The sequence below is a fragment of the Xyrauchen texanus genome, chromosome 9, assembly GCF_025860055.1.
Source record: "Xyrauchen texanus isolate HMW12.3.18 chromosome 9, RBS_HiC_50CHRs, whole genome shotgun sequence".
NCBI lineage: Eukaryota > Metazoa > Chordata > Actinopteri > Cypriniformes > Catostomidae > Xyrauchen > Xyrauchen texanus.
Genome location: NC_068284.1, coordinates 25,349,848 through 25,369,910, shown reverse-complemented (window position 1 = coordinate 25,369,910; position 20,063 = coordinate 25,349,848). Strand labels below are relative to the sequence as shown.

The 20,063-nt window shown below is 44.8% G+C and overlaps 1 protein-coding gene across 3 annotated transcripts in view; it reads right to left on the bottom strand.

Moving 5' to 3' along the window:
* The window catches only part of LOC127649593 (cadherin-7-like), a 99,132-nt gene that overhangs the window by 44,116 nt on the left and 34,953 nt on the right, over window positions 1–20,063 (bottom strand). For all 3 annotated transcript variants that reach the window (XM_052134775.1, XM_052134776.1, XM_052134778.1), the window contains 2 exons: window positions 13,730–13,983; window positions 12,219–12,355 (listed from right to left, as the gene is read on the bottom strand). In XM_052134775.1, coding sequence (XP_051990735.1) covers window positions 12,219–12,355; window positions 13,730–13,983 — 391 coding nt within the window. The remainder of the gene's footprint in view (window positions 1–12,218; window positions 12,356–13,729; window positions 13,984–20,063) is intronic.

Sequence of the window (20,063 nt, the reverse complement as noted above, 5' to 3'; positions counted from 1 at the left end):
CTTCCCGAACTTTCATTTAGAATTCCACTAAATATTCTCATTGATGTTCTTACAAGAGATTGCAAGTGTACTGCAAATATCCCATTACTTCTGAACTTTGTTCTCTGGGCCCATTTCTTTCAGAGAAATAACAAATATTGCATATTTCATCTGAAGGCTGCTGTTAAGATGCTGGAGTTACTGTACATTAAAGGCATAGTTCAGCCAAAAATGAAAATTCTGTTAGCTCAGTCACCATTCATTTATAATGCATCTTTTTACACCATAAAGTGAATGTTGACTGAGGCTGCCGCTTTGGCTATATAATAGGGCTGGGCATTGATTATCATTTCCATATTCAGTTTGAGTCACAAGTGCTTGATTCGATTCTGATTAAAAATTGATTCACGAGTATGTATTTCCTTTACAATGTCAATTTTACCTACATATGAAAGAAATTCTCTCTCAGCTAATGAATGCTGTTAATTATAAAGAAACCTTCTAACCTTCTAGTTAGCCTTTCTGAGTGTGACGAGGCAGACAAGAAATGAGAATATACACACAGCTTTATTAAACTGAAAAATAAACAAGCTAACTCAGAGGAAAAGGGAAAAGACATAGATAAAATAGACCCCAAATAAAATAAAATAAAGATGCAAAAACTGACAAAGAAAACAAGGAAAACATGGGCTTAAATACACAAGGGAAAACAAGGAACACCTGGGGAAACAATCAGGGAATGAGAAATAATCAGGGAGAATCAATCAAGGAATAAAACTACAAGGACTACAAAACTAACACAGGAAACAGGAAACTAAACATAAAATAATAATTCCAACATAAAAGCACAAAAACAAAAGACAACAGGGAATATGACACTGAGTACAATACAAAATAATAATAATTTTACAAATAATATTTTAGTATTAGTTTTTCATCATATTGGTCACACTGTAGCTTTTGATTTTTTTTTTTATTCAGTGTATTCCATCATTAAATGTCTTGAAATTGCAATTATTATATTTCTTATATATTTTCTGTTATATGCTAATTGTTTACAAGCACAATTTGTACTATTTACAAGTAATAGGATCTTCATTACTATACTACTCAATCACTGGTTAATGAAATCTGAAAATGACCAACCAGTGGCTAATCACAGATATTTTAGTGACATAGTGTGCAATTTAGTGATATAATCACTTTATGAACGATTTCCACATACAGTAAAAGATCGATCTTGGTATTTAAGAATCAATATCGAGATCTTTCAAATGAAGATCGCAATGCATCTGAAATTTGATATTTTTATCCAGTCCATCAACTTTGGTGTACCACAGAAGAAAGAAAGTCATATAGCCTAGAATAGATCATATGAAACAATATGAGGGAGAGTAAATGATGACAGAAGTTTCAATTCTGGGTAATATCCCTAACATTTTACACGTTCATAGATATAAATACACACACCTCAGATAGAATTCACTATTAGTGTGATTGATGCAATATAGAAAGCTGAATTAGGAATTAGCAGTTTGTTTTTTCTTGTTGCTTAGTGTTCCCATGAGTGCAGAGAACCATAAAAAGGACAATGGAAATTTACTGCTGCAATACAAGCAATAGAATTTTATGTGTCTTTGAATAAAATTTGTGCTGTCAAAATTAATAGGCCAATCGCAGCAACATCCCATTTATCAGACTAGCAAACATAAGTTGACATTCTCCAAGAAAAAACAAAACATTAAATAAGATTAAATAAGGCCTTTCTGGCACAGCACAGTACATTCATGAGAGTTTTGTATGTGAAGCTTAAAGCGCATCTGATTCATCTATTCTTTCTACTTTTAGCAAATAAGGTGATATTTTCAACTAGGGGTGAGCGATATTACCACAATCGAATATCAAGATATCAGTAATTTTATATCAAGATAATGATATACATCACAATATAGTAAACGTTTTCTGTCAAAAAAAAATAAAAAAGGATTTATATATTAAAAAACCTTATTTAATGCCTATTTTTGGAACTCAAGGCAGTGAATTAAATACTTAAGAAATTAACTACTTCCTCTTTATTTGGAACAAGACAAACAATGTCAATGTAATTAAATAAATAATATTACAAAATCAACTTGTTTCCAAAAATCTTCCTTACCAAAATGCTAAATTTCACAGTCTGCCTCATTACAGTTTGAAATGTTGTCAACCATTATTATTATTATTATTATTATTATTATTAACTTTCCTCAAGAAACTTAAGATCTTCTCAAAGCAATGTGACAGAAAATAAAATAAAAAATATCCAATGAAAAAAAACACTTCTTGAAGAAAATAAATATCAAATAAATATCACATCTTGTAAAATAAATAAATGAACAAATTATTATTATTATTATTAATAAATAAATATAATTATTATTTTGAGGTTGTAAAACGGATTGCTTGTATTACAAGTCATTATATCGTTTGCAGTTATCATTTTTCTGCTCTGTGCTGGCTTTTGTGAACCCACACCACAGATGTCACACCTGTTTTTATAACAAGCTCCTCTTCATTTTCTTGTCTTGTTTGGGAGTCGTCCCATTCTGTCAAGATTTGGGGTTTTCCTGGATCAATAATGATTTGAGTTGCGCAAGTGAGCCTACTCTATGTTCTCCTGTCTCTGGAGTGAAAATATTGGAGAGCCTGCCGTATTCGCACACACTTCGGAGCTACAGAGACAGCGCGAGCCAGAGTTATGTGAAGCGTTCACATCAGATGAACATGAAGAAGTATATTTAGCGCCAAACACACAATGAAAGTCATTAAATTTGCTTGGGCGGCCATGTCCCTGTCCATACTTTTTCAATTCCTTCAGTCTCACTAGAAGCCCTGCCCACAGATAGAAAAGCCCAAGCTGTGCACATGGATATTTACATATTGCGATATACACTATATAGCAAAATCTCTATCGATTGACACTTTATATCGTCACCACGATGTATATCGTCATATCGCCCAGCCATCATATCGCAGTCATTAAGTGACTGCATGAGGGCGTGGGGTTATTTTTGTTGTGTAACTATAAGGTGTAGATATCTCAAATGGTATTGCTGCTTAGGCACAAGCCAAACACCTGTTGAGGGCATCTTGCCTCTAGTCAACCAGAACAGACACAGCTGCTTGTATGCTTTGAGTGGGATGACTGCTGATTTTTAGCTCACTATTGCATGCTTAAAACACATTCGATCCACTACAAAACCAATACATCAACAGTGTTTAAGAGCATTTTTCTTGTGTTAAACAGATAGTTAACCCAAACAATTAAAATTGTCATCATTTACTCACCCTCACCTGTTGTTTCAAACAATTAAGCCTGAATCTTACTATATGCAAGTGTATGAATGCAGACGCTTCTAGTTACTCAAGCTTGATTTGTTGAGTTCCAAATATGTCAGACCTCAATTCATAGCACTTCGCAAGTACACGCAGGAGTGCTATAGGGGACATTAGTGTGAACTGTCCGCTTCTATGTGAGTTTTCTCTTTCAAACCAACTACTGTCATGACAGAGCAAGAGTGTGAAGTGAATATTGCTGAACAAGTGAGCTGAAGTCAATATATTTATCGTCTAGGTTACGTATGTAACCTCCGTTCCCCTTCTGTCGCTCTCTCCACGTTGTGTCAGAGAAGCGACACTAGGGGTCTCTCTTGAGCGCCGATATTCACCTCTGAACTATGAAAAAAGGCCAATGAGAGTTGGCAACCAGTATTTGCATGTCCCGCCCCCGGACATACGGGTATTTAAGCGGCGCAAATACGGGAGTTCATTCAGGATTTTTATGAGGAGCCGGAAATGGTCCGGCCACAACAGTGGCTCGGCTCAGCGACGTGGCAGGGGAGACACAATGTCTCGTTCCCTCCATCGGGGAACGGAGGTTACATACGTAACCTAGACATTCCCCTTCTGTCGCTCTCTCCATGTTGTGTCAGAGAAGCGACACTAGGGGTGCACTTATAAAAGTGCCATGCGCTGAGCCGTGTACGTGAACTGCTGATACAGGAGCGAGCAGGTATTCTTACGTGCAGGACGACCAACTGTATCAGACTGCACGTACCCTTCCCCAATGCCCCATTCAAGCCATCAGAATCCTTTTCGTTACCCTGGAGGGGGGAACAAGGTGATTGCCGCCAACCTGGGAACAGGCCAAGCCTGGCTGGGCCTCTTTTCTCTCTATGTTTCTCGCATAGAGCAACTACGGCCGGGGCCCTTACACGCATTGAGGGAAGGGGGTCTTAGCCCTTCTTTCAGGGGGAGAAGACCCTGCGGAGGCCACACCTACCCGTCAGGGGAGGCTAAGAGTGGCGAATGCAACACATGGCCTATTAGGACCTATGTGGAAAAAGTTGGTGCGGTGGTAGATCCAGCCTCGTAGAGGGGGGAAGCATACAGCAAGGCGACTGAGGCAGCTGTAACTGCCCAAGGGAGACACGGGGGTCCGCTCGTGAGGGAACAGTACCGTGGAATTACACACAGGGGGAGTCCAAGCAGGAGGCCTTACCTGTGGAGCACCTATTCCAGTACAGGGTAGCCTTCTGGGTACCCGTAGTGGCTTGGGTCGGCGAGTTCCTCCCCTGAACTGCGGACCCAACAGGGCTATGGAGGAGTCAACCAGCGACCCGAAGATGGGGTCTCCTGGGAACGGAGGCGCACTATTTTACCTCGGCTGAGGGAAAGGGCGCTAGGCGCAAGCGATTCACCCGGTCAGAACGTCAGCGTACTACGGGCTCGGACCTGAGAAAACACGGGACGATACTGACTCAACACGGAGATTGTAAAAAAGAAAGTGTTAGGTGTTGCCCACCCTGCTGCTCTGCAGATGTCTGCTAGGGAGGTGCCCCTGGCCAGTGCCCATGAGGACGCAACACCCCTAGCAGAGTGAGCTCGGACCCGCAAGGGGGGGGGGCACGGCCTGGGTGTGATAAGCCAATGAAATGGCGTCGACAACCCAGTGGGCAAGCCTCTGTTTGGAGACAGCGTTCCCTTTCCGCTGTCCCCCGAAGCAGACAAAGAGCTGCTCAGAGCGTCTAGTGCTCTGCGTGCAGTCCAGATAGATACGCAAAGCACGTACTGGACACAGCAACGCAAGGGTTGGGTCTGCCTCTTCCCGGGGCAGCGCTTGCAGGTTCACTACCTGATCTCTGAAGGGTGTGGTAGGAACCTTGGGCAAATAGCCAGGTCGCGGTCTTAGGATCACGTATGTGTCTGCCGGACCGAACTCCAGGCAAGTGTCGCTAACATTGAACGCTTGCAGGTCCCCGACCCTCTTGATGGAGGTGAGCGCGATCAGCAGGGCGGTCTTGAGAGAGAGAGCCCTGAATCCAGCTGAGTCTAGCGGCTCGAAGGGGGGTCTCTGGAGGCCCGAGAGGATGACCGAGAGATCCCAGGAGGGAAACAGGTTAGGCCGGGAGGGAGTCAGCCTCCGGGCACCTTTTAGGAACCTGACAATTAAGTCATGCTTACCAAGAGACTTGCCGTCTACCGTGTCGTGGTGAGCCGCGATGGCGGCGACATACACCTTGAGGGTGGAGGGGGACAGCCTCCTCTCCAGCCTCTCCTGTAGAAACACGAGCACTGACCTAACTGCGCACTTCTGTGGGTCTTCGGCTCGGGAAGAACACCAGTCTGCGAACAGACGCCACTTTAGGGCGTAAAGATGCCTGGTAGAGGGGGCTCTGGCTTGGTTGATCATATCTATGACGGTTGATGGTAGGCCGGCTAGATCTTCCGCATCCCGTACAGGGGCCAGATGTGGAGGTTCCAGAGGTCTGGGTGCGGGTGCCAGAGCGTGCCCCGTCCCTGAGAAAGAAGGTCCTTCCTCAGGGGAATTCGCCAGGGAGGGGCTGTCGTGAGGAGCGTGAGGTCCGATAACCAAATCTGGGTGGGCCAGTAGGGGGCCACCAGAATGACTTGCTCTTCGTCCTCCCTGACCTTGCATAGCACCTGTGCAAGAAGGCTCACTGGGGGAAATGTGTACTTGCGTAGCCCCGCGGGCCAGCTGTGTGCCAACGCATCTGCCCCGAGGGGAGCCTCTGTCCGGGCATACCAGAGCGGGCAGTGGAAGGTTTCTTGGGATGCAAACAGGTCTACCTGGGCCTTGCCGAACCGGTCCCAAATCAGCTGGACCGACTGGGGGTGGAGCCTCCACTCTCCGCCAGGCAAGCTTTGTCTTGACAGCGCGTCCGTTATCACATTGAGGTTGCCGGGGATGTGAGTGGCGCGCAGTGACATGAGTCGCTGCTGACTCCAAAGGAGGAGACGACGGGCGAGCTGTGACATGTGGAGGGAGCGTACTCCACCTTGGCGATTTATGTAGGCTACGACCGTGGTGCTGTCTGTCCTGACTAGGACGTGCTTGCCCCGAATTAACGGGAGAAACTTCCTCAGGGCAAGGAAAACAGCCAGCAGCTCTAGGCAATTTGGAGGTGTCGGTTGTAACCAGAACGCGTCGGGACACCTGCTGCAAGGGTACTCCTGCCCGTAGAAAGCAGATGTCTGTCCAGGGTTTGAAGGTTTGGCGGCAGGCAGTGGTAACTTTCACGTTGTGCGACTCGAGTCTGGAGCCAGTGCTGAAGTGGTCTCATATGCATCAACCCCAGCGGCGTGGCCGCCGCGGAGGATGCCATATGCCCCAGGAGCTGTTGGAATCGTTTTAGAGGGACCACGGCACCTGGCTTGAAGGAAGCGAGGCATTTCAGCACTGACTGAGTACGCTCGTTGGAGAGAGACATGCTGTCATTGAGACTGAGTCTAACTCCAATCCGAGAAAAGAGATGCTCTGGACCGGGGTGAGCTTCCTCTTTTCCCAGTTGACCTGAAGCCCCAAACGGCTGAGGTGGCTGAGCACCTGGTCTCTATGCGCACATAGTAACTCTCGGGAGTGGGCCAGTATGAGCCAGTCGTCGAGGTAATTGAGTATGCGTATGCCAGCTTCTCGGAGCGGGGCAAGAGCTGCCTCTGCGACTTTCGTGAAGACGCGAGGGGACAGAGACAGGCCGAAGGGGAGGACTTTGTACTGATACGCCTGGCCGGCGAACGCGAACCGTAGGAAGGGTCGATGTCGAGGGCGAATTGAGACGTGGAAGTACGCGTCCTTCAGGTCTACCGCTGCGAACCAATCTAGATGCCGGACGCCAGATAGAATTTGTTTCTGGGTGAGCATTTTGAACGGGAGTTTGGACAAGGTCCGATTGAAAACATGCAGGTCCAAGATCGGTCGTAAGCCGCCGCCTTTCTTGGGTAAAATGAAGTAAGGGCTGTAGAAAACCTTCTTCGTTTCAGTTGGAGGGACAGGCTCCATCACGTCCTTGATTAGAAGGGAGGCAATTTCTTCGTGCAGGGAGTGGGCATGTTCGCTGTGTACTGCGGAAAAATGAACGCCCACGAAGGAGGGCGGAGACCTGGCAAACTGAATTGCGTAACCGAGTCGAATGGTCCGGTGCAGCCAGCGTGACGGGCTGGGCAGTGAAAGCCACGCCTCTAAGCTCCGTGCTAGGGGCACCAAGGGGACAAGTATTTTGGACGTACCCGGCGGGGCTTCGCAGCGGTGCGGAACAGTTAACGCAGCATCGGGATGCACTGTAGCGTCCCGAGGCTCTGGTGCTGAGAATAAACTCAAAGCACTTACCTTGCTCCACGCACCCGGCGGGGGGCGGGTTCGTGACTGAGGAGGAGGTCTGATGCTGGCATCCTCTGGACTGGTCTGAACCGGCCGGCCGGGAAACAGTCGTGGGGCTGAGGGTGGGGACGCTGCGTCCAGGAAGCCGGGACTGTTGAGGCCTGAAAGCAGTGTGCCGTGAGAACGGCATTTGCGGGCCATGTGCCCCAGAGACAAAGGAAATAGCTCTTTTATTGAGAATTTGGGTACCGCAGCCCCTGTTGGGGGTTGCGGCAAATGAAAAAACACAGGATTCTCCTCCCGGCCCTCCACCGGGGGACGGAGCGGTCTTACCACCTCCGGAACTAATGTCTTGGACTCTGGGTTCGTTGTCTCAGGAGCACCTGGGAGCCTTCCGTGTCCTCGAGGGGGTCCGTGAGACAGGGGGCATGCACTTCCCACGGTTTGCTCGACGCTGGGGCTGAGAGCTGGGCCCGGGTTGAGGTGGAGCAGGAGCTTGTCTTCTGGCCACGGGAGGATGCCCTCGGCGAGCAGACGGGGCATGGGCCGTGGTGGCAGGCTTGCGGCGAGGCATGATGTGAGAAATGGCCTCCATCTGCTTCTTCACCATGGAGAACTGCTGGGCGAAGTCCTCGACGGTGTCGCCGAAGAGGCCAAACTGGGAGACAGGGGCGTTGAGGAAGCGAGTCTTGTCAGCTTCACGCATCTCGACCATGTTCAGCCATAGTTGACGTTCCTAGACCACCAGTGTGGCCATCGCCTGCCCGAGCGCCTGCGCTGTGACCTTCGTTGCTCTCAGGGCGAGGTCGGTCGCTGAGCGCAGTTCCTGCAGCGTGTCGGGATCAGGGCCACCCCCGTGCATGTTGCGTACTGCCTTGGCTTGGTGGACCTGCAGGAGAGACATGGCATGCAGGGTGGAAGCGGCGCGTCCGGTGGCGCTGTAGGCCTTCGCGGAAGGGAGTACAGGGCGGCCCCGCCAGGTGGTAGGGCTTCCGGGGCATAGATGGAGCGCAACTGCCCTATCCACCTGGGGAATCCGCCGTCGAGGGTGGCGAGGGCGGATGAGCAGGTGGCGGTGTGACGAGTGGAGTGGGGGGGCTCTCCACGAAGATGTCAGCTCATCATGCACCTCCGGGAAAAACGGAACCGGGGGTGAGGCTGTGAGCGGCGCCCAGACCCCAGGAACCAGTCGTCCAGGCGTGATGGCTGTGGGGAGGATGGAGGGTTCCAGTCCAAGCCCACGCTGTTGGCTGCCCGGGAAAGCATGTCGGTCATCTGTGTGTCAGCCTCAGCCTGGGTATGCAGGCCCGAAAGCGGCAGCCCAGGGGAGTCCTCAGCATCAGATACCATGCCCTCTGATGCCGCGGCGAGCTCACCTGCTTCCATCGCAAGAGTGTCGGCAGAATGGCTTTGAGCACGGACGGGAATCAACGAGCGTGCTGGGGTGCAGGTGGTCCGAGGGGGGCGTACCCGGCGGAGCTGCACCCGCTGCCATCCCGCATCGTCCTCAATCCCGTGGGAAGGAGCAACATGGGGGGCAGCTGGAGTGGCTTGCTTACGGTTGTAAGCAAGCCGCGACCGCAACGTTGTCATGGTCATGTTCTCGCAGTGAGAACATGAACCATCCACAAACGCAGCCTCGGTGTGATCGCTACCCAGACACACGAGACAATGCCTTTGGCCGTCTGAAGCGGAGAGCACTCTACCGCATCCAGAAACAACACAGGGTCGGAAAGGCATCTTTATAAAGACGCGTCCTTAAAAGGACGTTCAATGCCGCTGTGTTTTGCTCTTTTAGAGGAAATTACTCTTTTAAATAAAATCCCTCTTTTATGAAAAAAGGACTCGTGAGAGGGGCAGAATGCACAGCCGTGCAAACAGGAGAAAGCCGCTGTTGTGCGCCGTGGAATCCAACAGCATGCAGCAGAGGAATGACAGGAACTCGGTGTGTAACACGCAGCAATTGCAGACACGACCATCGGCTCCGAAGAAATTTTCTGAATGAACTCCCGTATTTGCGCCGTTAAATACCCGTATGTCTGGGGGCGGGACATGCAAATACTGGTTGCCAACTCTCATTGGCCTTTTTTCATAGTTCAGAGGTGAATATCGGCGCTCAAGAGAGACCCCTAGTGTCGCTTCTCTGACACAACGTGGAGAGAGCGACAGAAGGGGAAAGATAGTTCAACCAAAGGGATAGTTCAACCAAAAGCAAAAGTGGAGATTTAGGGTAAAAACTGACTTAAATATTGAACTTGCTTTTGAAGACAAAAACTCTATTGATGACCGAGGTTTGTTACCCTCACAATAATGCAAAAAAATGCAAGTTAAACACAGTATGTTCAGTCGGGCTGTGTGTTGGCCAAGCGCTCATGTCTGCCTTTGTGTACTTGCGAAAAGTATGTTTTTTTTTTTCCCTGGAAAAAGAGATGTTAGGCAGAAGGTTAGCCTCAGTAACCATTCACTTTTATTGTACTGAAAAAAGATGCAATGCAAGTTTAAGGTGACTAAGACTAACAATCTGCGTAACATCTTTTATGTTTTATATGATGAAAGAAAATCATACAGGTTTGGCACAACAGGAGGAGAAAACGATGACAGAATTCAAATTTTTTATGGTTTAATCAACCATTAATCGACATGGTTGAATAAATTCTTGCAAGCTGTTCTGTAATTATGATCTATCCATAATTTGGCACCAGTGATGATATTGAGAGCATTAAGGAGGACAAAATGAGGCCATGGTCTTCAGGCAAACTAATTGATGGAGAGCAAATATAAATAAATTCTGCAGGTGTGAACACACAGCAGAAGCGAACTAGAAATATGCTGGCTCAATCAGAGTTGATTTTCATTGCAAACACAGTGATTATTGTATGTATCAAACTAGCTTGCCTTTTTACATGGCTAGCACAATTCAGCCTAACTGTAAACCAAACACAGTTCAGGTTTAGGGAAAATGCATATCCTTAAATAAATATATTTATGCTAGTATATATATTTAGTGCTAGTAAATATATGCCTCCCACCTCTCAGTATCTTTGTCCCAAGATATACAGAGCCCATCTGCCTCAATGCAATACACACCTGCAGGAAACATGCTGAGTTGCAGCCAGTTCCCGGTTTGAGCTAATTCATCTATTAATTTGACTTTGTCGAGGATGAGGGATCGAATAGAATCAAGGCAGCATGCCATCGCTGGATTTGTATCATAACTGACTTTACAATTCTTTAAACAATAAAATGGGTGATAAGTTACCTCGATGGCATAGACTGTGACTGTAATGTCACACACAAATGATGCCTCTGGGCATAGTCTCACAATTCGCCATGTAAAGTTCAGTGTAATGTAATATGTAAATGTAATATGTTGTAAATTATTGACCAGAAAAAAGAGATTCTAGCTCATGGAGTTATCTTTATCCTGAATGCCCCTTTCAAATATTGCGTCAGAATCTAAAGTATCCATTTTCCAAAACTGAGATTTCCTCCAGTATGATTTTCCGAGCCATTAAGATCTTACCAAACATTGCCTGAAGACAAATTAATTTGAAGCACCTAACAAGCCTCTTACAGATAAATAGAAGAGGACATTTTAATCTTCTCTGCCAAGACCCATTTGAGAGACCAAGGGTTCCACTGACAATGACTGATTGTCATTGGCTGGAACCTGGAAACTTTGGTTAAGTGTGTCCACATTTATGGATATGGGTAAAAATTTTAACTTTGGATGGATTATATTCCCTTCATTCACTCAAGTCAATATGGTTATGGCACTCTGTGCAAAGACTGCAAGGGATCAACATGAACAGACACACTTGAGTGAAGGTCATGGTGAAAATCAGCAGTAAAACTTTGGTATTCGAGAAGGAGGCTGCAGTTCTGGCCATCAGATACAATCAGAACAAGACTCGATCAAGCTAAACAAATTGTAGAGGTGTCAGTGGACAGCAGTCACCTCCATGCCCAGCATCTGCTCAAAGCCTGGCCAGAGCACTTCTACAGATTGAATACTTAACACTATGCCAGCTGTACAGTGCTCTGTGATCGCGTATGTGAACAACGTTTCAGGAGTGAGACGGCACAACACATGCTCATAGCAAATGGTTTGAAATATTGATCACTTCATAGCAGTGCTAACTGTTTGCCAGGTCTGTTTGCAAAAGTCTGCTGGCCTCAGGACAATTATATTCATCGGGAAATTGCTGGGAAGGCTTGCATTTTAATCTCTAATTATATGCAAAGGATTTCGTCCTAATAGATTTTTGTATTGGAAAAAGTTAAATGTAGCTGCTCAAAGCTTTACAATACAAAATGAAAGTAAAAATTAGTTGACTGTTTTTCTGAATGGACAAATTATGAAGGACATATCAAGCAGTAACAGTTTTTGTAATGGGCAGACCATGTTCAGTTATTAAAAGGAGTACTGTACTACATAAATTAAACCTCTTTTATATAACATATTTTGAATCTCATTCTTTGTTTCAGCCAAGAAAGATAATTATTCTCAGTGTAATTTCATATAGACTTCAGATCATAACTGTACAACTGTACAAAATGAATTGATAGGGTGTTCACTCACAACTTTCAATAGCCAGGATGGTGATGTTGTGTACGGCATTGGCTTCTCTGTCTAATGGTTTAGCTGTAATGATGACCCCTGTGGCTGCCTCTATGTTGAAAAATCGCTCCAAGTCCGTGTTTCTGTCTATTGAATACCTGCGGAAAGGTGTAAAAAAAAGTCAGAACAATTGTCAATTTCAAGTGTTCACTTCCTATGGATATGCCCACAAGCCATAGGTCTAAGAGAGGAATGCCCTTCAGCAATCATTTTCCAGAGGCTCTAAGACACAGAACTAGTTAATTATGAACATTTGTCTTTTAGCAAAATAACACCTGAGCCCACAACTCATTTATAGTCAACATTTACATCTGCTCCTGCATAACCAAATAAAAAAATTAAGTGTGATAATAATGGCACTAATGAATTGCATGTGTATCTTATTAGTGTAATGCACCATAATAAAACAAATTCATACAAATGTGAAAACAATAAAACAGAGGTTAAATTTGTCTATGATGCAATTAAAATATAGGCATTAATGAAAAAACTAATTGTCACTCTCAATCACTGCTGTTTTTTTCAATACAAGCTAATCTCAATCGACAGCACGTGTGGTATAATGTTGATAACCACAAAAATGAATTTCGACTCATTTTCTCCAAAGAAAAAGTACAAATCTGGGCTATAATGAGGCACTTACAATGGAAATGAATTGGGGTAAACATTAAAATTCTCACTGTTTCAAAAGTATAGCCACAAAACGTAACCAATGCCATAACGACGTAACCCTAAAATAACCCTTACATATTTTATTTAAAGTACTGTACATGTTTTTGTTTTATTTATATTATATGTAAAATGTTAATTTAATGTGATTAACTATTTAAAAAATAATGTGTTAAACATTTTTACACAATTAATCATGCCCACTGGCACGTACGTAAATTCTGCATTCAAAGTACAGATGTTCCTATCATGCGAGCAATTCAAGCTTGAAGTACATCTGTTTTTACAAGCCATGTCAATAGGTTCCAGCGCGCCTCACAAACCTCACAAGCAGTGCAGCCACAGAATGAGAACTGCTTTAGGAGGAAACACCAGCGTACAGGATTCTTGAGATGCAATTTTGAAAGGTTCCTCTAATTTTTACTTAAAACATCCTAAAAATTAATTGACGCTGTATACCAGTGAGACACTTCAAATGCGTCCATCTGGGGCACACACATGTACATAGAGCGACAATTAAAATTAATAATGCAATTTATTTCAAACCACATTACATATTTATTATAGGCCCTTCATATTATTATATAAAAATGTTAACTATGTATTATTCGATTAATTAAATGGCATGTCATATATTTAATTTTATTAAAAATTTAGTCGATTAACAACCCTAATTAAATTATATTATATTATAGGCATAAATACTGATTAAGATGGGGGGGGGTTTTCAGTGAAGATTGTAATTTTCATTGTCGCATAATCACATTGTGTAGAGCCATTCCACCAAACCAAGCATGCCTTACCTAATGGGGCTATTGGTGGAGTCAGGGTCCACAGCGGAGACAGTTCCTATGATGGTTCCCACTTTAGCGGCTTCTGAGACCACCATTTTACTAAGTGGAGAGTAGAAAATGGGAGGCTCATCTACATTCTCCACAGTCACCCTCACCATTGCCGTATCACTGAATGGTCCTTGAGACAAGAACTGTGGGTCTATGTTCCTGTTGGATGCCTCAATTTTTAAAGTGTAGGTTGACTTTGTCTCAAAGTCGAGATTCTGAGGTAAAAAGCACAAAAGGAGGGGCAAGAGAAAAAGTGTTGAAGAGTTAGTTTTAAATTAATAAACAAGGGCATGGTCTCTGTTGTATGCAGCCACACAAGTCAAAAACAAAGTTCACACTTGAAATCTAGCCCTGTGATGTTTGTACACATTTAACGCACCCAAGAACCCTTGATCCTCTCCTCTTAGCTCTCATATTTCATTTAAGTATTGCTATCGATTGATAGGACAGAAAAGAACAGTGTCAAAGCAGTACATTGATTTTAAGACAGAGATACATGATGCCGAAAATGTCTTGTGGAATACTTTCTCTTATAGTCATTTATCACTCCTGTCTGCTATAATTTGCAGTGCATTGAAAACAACCTTCCGTGCCTATTTCATATCACTGACAATACATAACATCCCTGAGGGTGCAACCAAGCCAGATACAGAATTCTTGCACATTTAGCAGTGGCTTTAATATGAGAAGTCGAAGTTGGTTTATTGTAAATTCTTTCCTACATATTAGGGGGAAAACAATACGTAGTTTCCCTGGATATCAAAGATTACATATTTAATAATTTGGTAAAACTATACTAAAGGTTCCATTCGTTAACAATAGTAAATGCATTAGATATCATGAACTAACACTGAACAATATATATTTTTACAGCATTTATTAATCTGTCAGTTGATAAAAATACAATTGTTCATTGTTAGTTCATAGTGCATTAACTAATGTCAACAAATGGAACCTTATTGTACCAGTGTTACCAACATGGTTTGTAAAATTGAGAGTTCAGAGTCTAAATTGTGATTGGATAAGCCACAGTCGAAGCCATTGTAAACTATAAATGCACAACATTGATTGTACATTCTATATATTTATGCGGTAAGTTGATTGGCATTCATTGGTAACCACAAACAGAATAGTTAATATAATGAACTATATCACTTGGCAGTAGAATAGTTTATTACGATAATAGATAATTATTAATAATAAATGTAACTATTTTATCATGTTGTTTTCACCATTTTATAAAAGCAATAAGCCACTCAAGTCTGTGCATACCTTTATAACTGATTTCCTCCAAGAAAATCAAAAGAAGATGGTAGGCATAATATTAGCCTTAGTTACCATTAACTTTTATTGCATCTATTTTCCATTTAATGAAAGTGAATGGTGACTGAGACTAAAGTTCTGCCTAATATCTTCTTTTTTGTGTTACACAGAAATTTATAGAAATGTAGAAAAGACAATTCAGTATCATGTCACAAAATACAGAGTAAGAGTACAGTATATACCCAATAAAACACAATATTTGACAGTTGAAATGAAACGTTGTCATGAGTATAACACTTATTATTGCACTAAAGTTAAAACAGCTGCATATGAAAGGCTCAATGGTTGGGAGTTTTGGTAGGGGGTGTAAGGTGGGTTGAGTTGAATGACAGCATGTGGGAAGAAACTGTTCTCGAGTCCAGTGGTTTAGAAGTGTATGCTCCTAAGCTTTTCTCCCAAAGGGAAGAGGGGCAAAAAAGCTGAAGGCCAAAAGCATGGTCCTTCATGCTGTTACAGACTTTCTTTAAACACTGCTTGGGGGAAGTCACATGCTGAGCAGTCTTCACTGCAGGGGCTTCCAGTCAGAGGAAGAGCAGTTTCCAAACACTGTTGATTTCCTGAAGTCAACAATTATCTCTTTTGTCTTGTTCACATTAAGAGATAGTTCTTGACTCTGCACCATTTTTCTAGGTCTGTCATCTCCTCTCTGCATGCTATTTCATCATTGTTGTTGATGAGACTTGGCACTGTAGTGTAACATCTGTAAACTTGATGATATGGTTGCCGGGGTGCCTGGCAACCAAGTTCAGAGTCAACAGTATGAACAATAGAGGGCTGAGGACCCATCCCTTAGGGGCACCGGTAGTCAGGGTGACAGTTTGCAAGGTCCGGTCACGGATCATGACTGCCTGAGGTTTGTTTGTCAGGAAGTCTAGGATCAAGCTGCAAAGTGATGCTTAGTTTTGAGATGAAGTGTGTAAATTCTGTGACTCTAGTGACATCCCCCTAAATGGAAATGTTCAAACAAACAGAGCAATGTTTTGATAGTGCCACGGAGCTACAGTTTTTACACTCTCAGGGAAATACGTGTATGGATGGATTAGTTAAGTATAGTGATGGAATAAATGGAATAAATTATTTCAACATTGAAACAATTACATACTTCACCTATTTAGTGTTCTGCGGTCTGAAAATGCTGAATACTAAGCTGAAATTGATTTTCAAAGAAGATAGTTTTGCCTTTAAGTGAAATGTCAGGGGTCCAGTGTGGGTGGCATTCCGGTCTTGATATGGGTCATGACCAGCAGCAAGAAGCACTGCATTATTATAGGTGTGAAAGTAAACGGATGCTAACCATAAAGGCATGTTAACACTGGCTTCTTCAGTACACATTCTATTGAAGTCAGACGAGTATCGACTTTGTCAGGAATTCAAAGGGGTCTTGTTTTGTAAATTATCCTAGTTATTGTATAGGATTCTATGTAAAGTGTCAAGAGAATGTATGTGAACCCTTTGGAATTAACAGTTTTTTCTTCTGCATTAATTGGTCATAAAATGTGATCTCATCTTCATCAGTGTTACAAGAATAGACAAACACAATGTGCTTAAGCTAACAACACAAAAAAATTATAATCTTTCATGTCTTTATTGACGCATCCCATTAAAATGTCACAGTTCTGCGTAAAAAGCAAGTGAACCTTTAGATTCAATAACTGTTCGATCCTCCTTTGGCAGCAATAACCTCAACCAAGTAGATTAGACCTGCACGATGTTCAGAAGGATTTTTGAACCATTCTTCCTTACAGAACTGTTTCAGTTCAGCCATATTCTTAGATGTATGGTATGAAAGGCAGTCTTGATGTCATTCCACAGCATCTCTTATTGGTTAAGGTCTGGGCTCTTATTGGGCCACTCCAAAAGGTGGATTTTCTTTATTTGAAGACATTCTGTTGTGGATTTTCTTTGAAGTTTAGGGTCATTGTCCTGCTGCATCACCCCCAACTTCTACTGAGATTCAGCTGATGCACAGCCACCCTGACAGTAGGATATCTTGATAAACATGGAAATAAATTTTTCCCTTGATGATGGCAAGTGGTCCAGACCCCGAAGCAGCAAAGCAGCTCCAAATTATGATGCTCTTTTCACAGTACTTCACCGCTAGGATGATGTTTTCATGTTGGTATGCGGTGCCCTTTTTACGCCATACGTAATGTTGTTCTTCCAACATAAATCAACCTTAATTTCATCAGTCAAAAACATTTTCCCAGTAGTGTAATGGAGTGTCAATGTGGTCTTGGCAAACATCAGGCACACAGCAATGTTTTTGCTGGAAAGCAGTGGCCCTGTCATGAACACAATGCCTGTTTTTTAACAGACATTTTAACCAGTTCCAATGATTGCTTCAAGTCTTGAGTCATCTTGGCTGGACGGCCACTTCTAGGTAGAGTAGCCACAGTACTTAATTGTTTCAATTTACTGTGCAACTCCATTTGCATTTACAACTGTGGACAGATGAATATCTAAGCTCTTTGAGATAACTTTGTGAGCAACAATTCTTGATCGTAGGTCTTCTGATCGTAGGTCTTTTTTTGCGAGGCATGGTCCACATCAGCAGATGCTTTTGTGAATAGCATACTCAAAATGTTTGAGTGCTTTTTATAAGTTAAAGTAGCTGGAACCCACACCTACAATATCATTTAAATAATTGCATGCCAGGTTTACCAACTCCTGACTCTAATTAGCTTTTGTTGTCATCATTAGCCTACATTAGCACATACTTTTTCCAACCTACACTGTAAATGTTTGAATAATATATTCAATATATGAACAATACAGTAATATGTGTGCTATTAGATAAAACAGATTGTGTTTGTTCATTATTGTAACTTAAATGAAAATCAAACCAGATTTTAACCCTCTGGGGTCGACGGATGCGCCGGCGCGTCCTGCTGCATATTTTCGTCATTACAGCGGAAACAACTTAAAATACTCCATCATTTTGGGATGAAATTACTCTCCAAGCATGGAGCAAAGTCGCCCCATAGAGTCCTCCCAGCTGGCGGAAGTCCTCCAGTCCCTTGCGACGTTACATCAAAGCCACCAGCAATCCCTGCTTGAGCTCCGCCAAGACCAAGATCGACGGTTTTTCGAGATCATGCGGGCTCAGGCAGAGGACCGGCTCGCCATCCGGAGCCTCCTCAGCCAGGAGACTGCGTCGGCTACAGCCGCGACCCCGGACACCCGCGCTATGCTACCCCCGCCCACGTTACAGAAGATGGGGGCAGCAGATGATCCTGAGGCCTTCCTCGACTTGTTCGAGCGGACGGCAGAAATCTGGGGCTGGCCGCCCGAACAGTGGGCAGCCCGCCTAATTCCTCTCCTGTCCGGGGAAGCTCAACTCGTGGCACAACAACTGCCGGCGACAAACCTCCTGGCTTACTCTGACCTGAAGAGGGCCATTCTGCCACGGGTCGGTCGGAGCCCGGAAGAGAATCGCCAGCTCTTCTAGGGCATGAAGCTAGAGAAGTCCGATCGCCCGTTCGCGTTTGGTCAACGGCTCCGGGATGCCTGTCGGCGGTGGCTGCTCGCGGGGGACCGCAATGTCGAGGGAGTCATCGATCAGGTGGTACTGGAGCAATTTGCGCAACGGCTGCCCAGGAGAACAGCGGAGTGGGTCCAGTGCCACCACACGGCGTCGCTGGAGGAAGCTGTTCATCTGGCGGAGGACCATTTGGCGGCGATTCCGAGGGCGGACGAGCCCTCTTCTTCTCTCTCTCTCTCTCCCCTTCCCCTGTGTCTACACCCCCCTCCTCCCCCTCCCCTGTGTTCTCTCGCTCTGTTCTCTCCCCAGGGCCCGTTCCTGCCCCGCGCAGTCGTGGAGTGTATGTGCGATCAGCTTCCCGGCCTTGGGAGAATGTTCCTTCCCAGTCCTTCAGTGCGATGCTTTGGCAGGGGAGGCGGAGCCGGGGCCGTCCTCGGCTGCTCTGAATGACGAGGGAAGGGGCGAGGTGGCCGCCCCTCCTCTCAGGGAATTCCCTGAGGGGGACTTTCCTCTAGAGCAGTCGCGGGACGAAACACTTAAACATGCTCTTGACCAAGTGAGAGTAATTGATGGTCAACCGCTCCGGCCGGGCATCGCCATTTCATACCCATATTTTGCCTTGATTAAAGATCGGCTATATAGAGTGACGCAGGACGCTCAAACAAAAGAGGACGTGACACAGAGGACGTGACACAACTATTGATTCCACGGAGCCGCCGGGAAATGATTTTCCAGGCGGCTCACTATAATCCTATGGCCGGTCACCTAGGGGAAAGGAAGACACTTCTCCGTCTAATAGCCCGTTTCTATTGGCCGGGCATTGGCGGCAACGTCCGCAGGTGGTGTGCGGCGTGCCGCGAATGTCAGCTGGTAAACCCACTGGCCACCCCAAAAGCGCCATTGCGCCCCCTTCCATTAATCGAGGTCCCCTTCGAAAGAATTGGAATGGACCTCGTCGGGCCATTAGAACGGACAGCACGCGGACATCGCTTTGTGTTAGTCCTGGTGGATTACGCAACGCGATATCTAGAAGCAGTGCCTCTGAGCAACATCTCAGCACGTAACGTTGCAGGGGCACTCTTCAAGATAATCTCCCGGGTGGGGATTCCGAAAGAAATCCTCACCGATCAAGGCACGATGTTTATGTCACGTACACTTTGCGAACTTTATGAACTGTTGGGCATTAAGTCGATTCGAACTAGCGTTTACTATCCCCAGACAGATGGCCTAGTGGAACGATTTAATAAAATGCTCAAAAATATGATTCGTAAATTCGTCCACGAAGATGCTAGGAATTGGGATAAGTGGCTTGACCCCCTGTTGTTTGCAGTACGAGAGGTCCCGCAAGCCTCCACGGGGTTCTCCCCATTTGAGCTGCTGTATGGGCGACGCCCACGCGGGGTCCTTGACGTCATCTGTGAAACTTGGGAGGAGGGACCTTCGAATAGCAAAAACGAAATTCAGTACGTTCTTGACCTTAGAGCAAAACTC